Source organism: Mandrillus leucophaeus, unplaced genomic scaffold, assembly GCF_000951045.1.
Source record: "Mandrillus leucophaeus isolate KB7577 unplaced genomic scaffold, Mleu.le_1.0 Scaffold342, whole genome shotgun sequence".
Lineage (NCBI taxonomy): Eukaryota > Metazoa > Chordata > Mammalia > Primates > Cercopithecidae > Mandrillus > Mandrillus leucophaeus.
Window position 1 is genome coordinate 2,127,270 of NW_012103610.1, and position 6,000 is coordinate 2,133,269.

Here is a 6,000-nt window from a genome sequence, read left to right on the forward strand (position 1 = left end):
ATGCATATTACTATTTTAAGGTTCTAACCACATTTAATCAGTTATAGGACAGTTTACCTATATAACATGTTATCTTCAAATAACTTATTTTTTGAAAATACATCAATTTATTTCTCTTTTTCTTCCATCAGAATACAGTCGTTTTGAAGCTAAAATACATGATTTACGGGAGCAGATGATGAATAGTAGTATTAGTTCAGGGTCAGGTTCTCTTCGAACTAGCCAGAAGCGATCCCTCTATGTCAGGTAAATTTTTTTACTTCTAATTATGGCAACTCTTAGTTATGAATGTAAATTGTTTTGTATTTTTCACTATAACTTATTTAGTTTTACCATAAGAAAATATATTGCAAATCAGTGTTGTTTTTTATTATTGATTCTCTGACAGTGTGTCTTTCAAGAATTGGAATATTGTTGAATTAATACTTTTTTTAATGAAAGTTATGTTATCCTTGAGTAATAATGATATGATAAAGGAAAAAATTCTGTGGACCAGAAATTGTTTTCAGATTGATGTGTTAGTAGCGGCCACAAGATTGATAATATCATATCTAACACTTAGATTTAACCTATATCCTTTTCTAATATATTTTCCGTTCAAGTAACATTTAATTACCTTGGCAATTTCCATAGTAGCAAAGGAAGCATATGTAAATTATAATTTAAAATGTGAATAGCCTCAGTAAATAATACATATTCGGAAAATTTCTACATGCATTTTTTTTAAACACTTGGGAGAAGGCAAATATGTTATTTTCCTATAATATAAAGGTTAAATGGCAACATAGGTCTAATAAATAGGTGATATTAGTATATAAACTGGGGTTGTTTTTTTTTTCATTTCGTTGGCTTATAAGACTTAAAACAGAAATCCGAATTTATTTGTATTCTGTATACTTCTGGTAGAACTTTAACTGATGACTTTATTATACGTTATTGTAACATTAGCACTGTAAGTAATTGAACCATTCTTTATAAACGATCATCTCAGTCCTCCTGATTCTGTTGGGGGACCCATTCCTAATATGTTTCATTTATCCTTCTGATGAGAGAGAGATGTTACATATGTAAACCTGTATCCTATACACATGTATATCTATACACACAAACAGGTACTCTGTGCTTGTTTACGTATGATATGACTTACTGTCTTCACATAATCTTACTCTGATACATCATGAAAGGAAACTTTTCTCACTTTCTTCTTTCTATTCGTTTTGTCTTTTGCTGTAAGTTCTTTGCTACTTATAACCCTACCAATGATGTGGGAATCTTAAATCATCAGATTTTTTTCTCCCTTTGCCAATTCTAACAATACTCATTAAACTCTTGTGTTCCAAATTTATTAAAAGTATATTATATATACAGATACATCGAAAATAGAACATGGATTTTTCTACTCTCTTTTTTACATTTTCTTTTTCTTTTTTTTGCTTATCTACATTTCCTAATTTTAGTATAATTAATAGGTGTTGCCTTTTGTTTGTACTTGATTAAATATTTACAAAGGCATAAAAATCACGACATAATAGGTTATATTTATTTTCGGTACATTTAGTGAGTCATCTTCACTTTTTATTATTTTTAGAGAAGTAATGCTCTCTTTTCTTTCTTTCTTTTTTAAGACAGAGTCTCACTTTGTCACCCAGGCTGGAGTGCAGTGGCACAATCTCAGCTCACTGTAGCCTCAACCTCCCGGGTTCAAGCGATCCTCCTGCCTCAGCCCCCCAAGTAGCTGGGACTGTAGGCACGTGCCACCATACCCAGCTAATTTTTGTGTTTTTAGTAGAGATAGGATTTCACCATGTTGGCCAGGCTGGTCTCGAACTCCTGAACTTAAGGGCCTCACCCACCTTGGCCTCCCAAAGTGCTGGGATTACAGGCATGAGCCACTGTACCCAGCTTCTGTTTTTTAAAATCATATATTATCAAAAGACTTATAATGAAAAATAACTGTCACTTGCACCAACCCCTAGTTTCATTCTCCAGGAACAAGCATCCTCCATTTTCCTAGCAAACTTCCTTCATCTCCTTACTTCTAAATATGAAGCCTTCACGTCTATATTTCTAAATAACATACATATACTGCTATCTTCTATTTTACCAGTTTTGTACGTTAGTCTTAAAACCATGGTAGATGAGAACTTTTCTCCGTAGTACCAAACCACTCATTCAGTCTCATCACCATCACCCAAACATAGCTATCTCTGTTAATAAAACTAATAGCATTTAGAGTCATGTGACTATGTAATAGCTGTCATGACTCAGTCAAGTGGAACCCTATGAGCTGCCTCCTTTCTTCTGCACCCCTTCATTTTTCCTGGGCTTAATAATTGTCTTGCATTTTATTTGATCAATTTTTCATATACTTATTACTAACTATCTTTCTGTATCTTCCAGTAACCACTGTAGAGCTTTTCACATTACAAAAACATAGTCACACATACGGTCTGATAGTTCAGGTTTTTCCCATCTTTATGCTCCAGTCTAGACTAATTCCTCTGTAAACTTGCTGTATAGCTCTCAGCTGGGACTTCCCTTTGCCATTATTCTGTTCCCTTTGACTGTCTACGATGTCACGTTTCCTAGATGCCACGTTTTCTTCTTTCTGAATTAATCTTCCTAGAGCACATCCTCCAGTAAATTCCTGCGAAAAGATGTGTGGGAGGTACCTTTTGAGTCTTAGCATGTCCGAAATGACCTTATCTTGCCTTCTCCCCAATAGAGAATTTGGAATGTTGGGGGAGGGAATGATACCCTGTTTTATTTTCCAGGAGCTCACTCATCTTCCATTTCTTTCGTGGACATAATCTCATGTGTCTGAGATTTTCTTCGGCTTTGTGTATTCTTTGCTTTCTCTGTATTCCTTTTTTCTAGCCTATTTTCTTGGGGTTTTTTTCTGTAGTGTTTTATATAAGGCATTCTTTAAATAGCCAGTGTTCCTTTCATTGTTTTCCATTCTTATGAATAGAGAAATGAAGATAATGGATTTAACTAGAAGACAATGGGGTAAAGGGAGGAATAAATTGGCTCTTACATTTCCTCTGCTGTCCCACGTCATTCTGTTCTTTGGTATAATTAAATATCTCTAGAGAAGAATCCCTGTCTCCTGCCAATAGTATAAACCAAGTTGCTAGAATTTCATTTTCATCCATTTCAGCCCAGCCATCTTCCCCCTTCTCCACCAAGTTTCAGAGTATACAGCTCCTCAAATTCAGTTTCTCTGGAGACTCAACCTCTAGTCTTCTGTGGGTTTGGGGAAAAGGAACTTTGGTGGGGGTGGTGTAAGTGCTACATACAGTGTTTCTACCTTCTGTTTTTAGTACAGTAACTTATCCCTGCCTACCTTGGTACTACTGTACACTTCTAATTTATGACCATCTCCAGAATTCTTGTGGAATAAAACTTGTTTCTATAACCCTGTCTGCTGACACTCCATTTATAGCTTCTTTCATTCTGCTAAATTTAATTAGTATCATCCAAAAATGTGTTAAAATCTCTCTTCCCCTGTTTTCTTCTCTCTCTTGTATTTTTCTTATTTTATTGTCATTTTAATGAGTCAGGATGGAGAAGAAATAGACGCAGTCTGCTATAGTTAATCAGAAGCCTTGTGGTTCTTTTTGAGATGGGGTCTTGCTCTGTTGGCCAAGCTTGTCTTGGACTCCTGGGCTTAAGGGATCCTCACACCTTAGCGTCACAAGTTGCTGGGACTGCAGGCACACACCACCACACCTGAGTCTTGTGGGTTTTTTTAGTCAATGTATTTTTAATTTGAAAAGCCAAAAAAAAAAAAAACAGGCTACAAAAAACTACCTACAGTAACCTCTTTATAAAGCTCTGAAACAAGCAAAACATACATTATATTGTTTAGTCACTCACGTGTTATATGATCAAACCAACCAAAAAAGAGTGAGTCAAAGAAACAAACATATGAAGAATGATAGTTAAATCTAATAGTGGGGAACTCTTGCTCCAGGGGAATCAGGACAGAGGGAGTATGTGCAGGTGAATGTGAATTACTGATGAAGGTTTCGTGTGTAGTCTTAGGTTGGATAGTAGGTGAACAGATGTTCATTGCACTCTTATGGTTAATAACTCACATGTATTCCATGGGCTTCTTTTTTTATGAATCAAATATATTAAAAGAGAATGTTAAACTGCTAACATAAGTAGAGATTGTGGGTGATTTCTTTTCCTTTGTTGTTCAATAATACAGTTAGATTTTGTGATTCAAAAGGTGAATTTTTATAATAATGTAGGAAGTTAATATTTTCCTTTTCTGAATGTCTTGACATTTGTATTACCTCTTAAGGCACTTTATTTTCTATTTTATATTATGCTTATTTGTCCCCTCATCTTCTCTGTGTTTGAAAGTGGGTTTAAGTGAGCCTTCCTACTTACGATTCCCCCTGCTTCCCTAACACCTTTAGCCCCACGAAAAGACTTGAAAGAACTCATTTGAAAAACCATTAACTACTAGTTTATTTATTTAGCTGTCAAGTAATTCCACCCCTCTTGAGTTTTACTTGAAGAGATAGGTTCTTAAATGTTGGATAGTGTGAAAAAGATTATGATTTTCATCCTAATTTCCAGTTGCCAAATTAGAACAAAAGAATGAATAAACTATGTTATAAATGTAATTGCTGTGATCCTTTCTTTCTTACACTCTTGAGAGAGCTTATTTGGACTTAAGAATTTGATTTATCTAAATATTGTACATAATCAAGTGGTAGGACACAATATTTTCTTTTTATCAAATTTTAAAATATTCTTAACTTTGCAATTACCGTATTAAAGTATTACTTTTTCCAAAGTATTTGGCAGCTGATGAAGTCATCTGTAATTAATGTTCATATTGTTACTGACTCTGAAAACCCTATCAACTCTAGTATTGTGAACAAATGGAAGGAGTAATTAACTGGCAGAATAATCACTATGTTGATCTAGTCTTACAGTCCACAACTAATAAATCTAATTTATCAGGGAATTTGTTTTCCTACATGTATCTAATGAAAGTAAAGAGAAGAATGTATCTTAATAATTTTTGTTTATTAATTTCAAACTCTCTGGATTGGTCTTTATTTTAGAATTCAATATAGCTTGCCATTGGATTACAAGCCAAGAGCGTTTTTAGAATTTTTCTTGTGATATTGAAAGACACAGATAATACAATACAGTATTTTCGTAACAAGTTGATTTTACTATTTCTTTTTTGTCTCATCTTATATGTAGTGCTGAATTGAACTGGGTGTTATTTGGCCTACTATGATACATTTAATTATCCAAATTAAATATACTTTCAGAACCCCATGAAAAGTTGATTAATATCATTATAACAAGTAATTATGGACTTTTTTTCTTCTGACTCTAGAGCCCTTTTTGATTATGACAAGACTAAAGACAGTGGCCTTCCCAGTCAGGGATTGAACTTCAAATTTGGAGATATCCTCCATGTTATTAATGCTTCTGATGATGAATGGTGGCAAGCCAGGCAGGTTACACCAGACGGTGAGAGTGATGAGGTTGGAGTGATTCCCAGTAAACGCAGGTATGTCTGTTTCTTACCACTTGAATGTGGGGCAACATAAATAATTGATGTTCTTTTAAATTTCTTTTAATTTTTGACAACATGGATGGTCCTGGAGTGCATTGTGCTGATTGAAAAAAGCCAGACACAGAAAGACAAAAATTGTATGATCACATTTTTATGTGAAATCTAAAGTAGTCGAAGTCATCCAGAGAAGAATGGTGGTTACCAGGGATTAGGAGGATGGGGAAGTGAGGAGATACAAAGTTTCCATGATACAAGATGAGTGAGTTCTGGACCTCTGATATATAAGCATGGCGACTATAGGTAATAGTACTGTACTTGAAATTTGGCCGGGCGCGGTGGCTCAAGCCTGTAATCCCAGCACTTTGGGAGGCCGAGACGGGCGGATCACGAGGTTGGGAGACCAAGACCATCCTGGCTAACACGGTGAAACCCCGTCTCTACTAAAA

At 34.9% G+C, this 6,000-nt stretch overlaps 1 protein-coding gene across 8 annotated transcripts in view; it reads left to right on the forward strand.

Moving 5' to 3' along the window:
- Nucleotides 1–6,000, forward strand: part of DLG1 (discs, large homolog 1 (Drosophila)) — a 292,696-nt gene that overhangs the window by 243,341 nt on the left and 43,355 nt on the right. For all 8 annotated transcript variants that reach the window (XM_011988972.1, XM_011988970.1, XM_011988973.1 and 5 more), the window contains 2 exons: nucleotides 132–246; nucleotides 5,372–5,548. In XM_011988972.1, coding sequence (XP_011844362.1) covers nucleotides 132–246; nucleotides 5,372–5,548 — 292 coding nt within the window. The remainder of the gene's footprint in view (nucleotides 1–131; nucleotides 247–5,371; nucleotides 5,549–6,000) is intronic.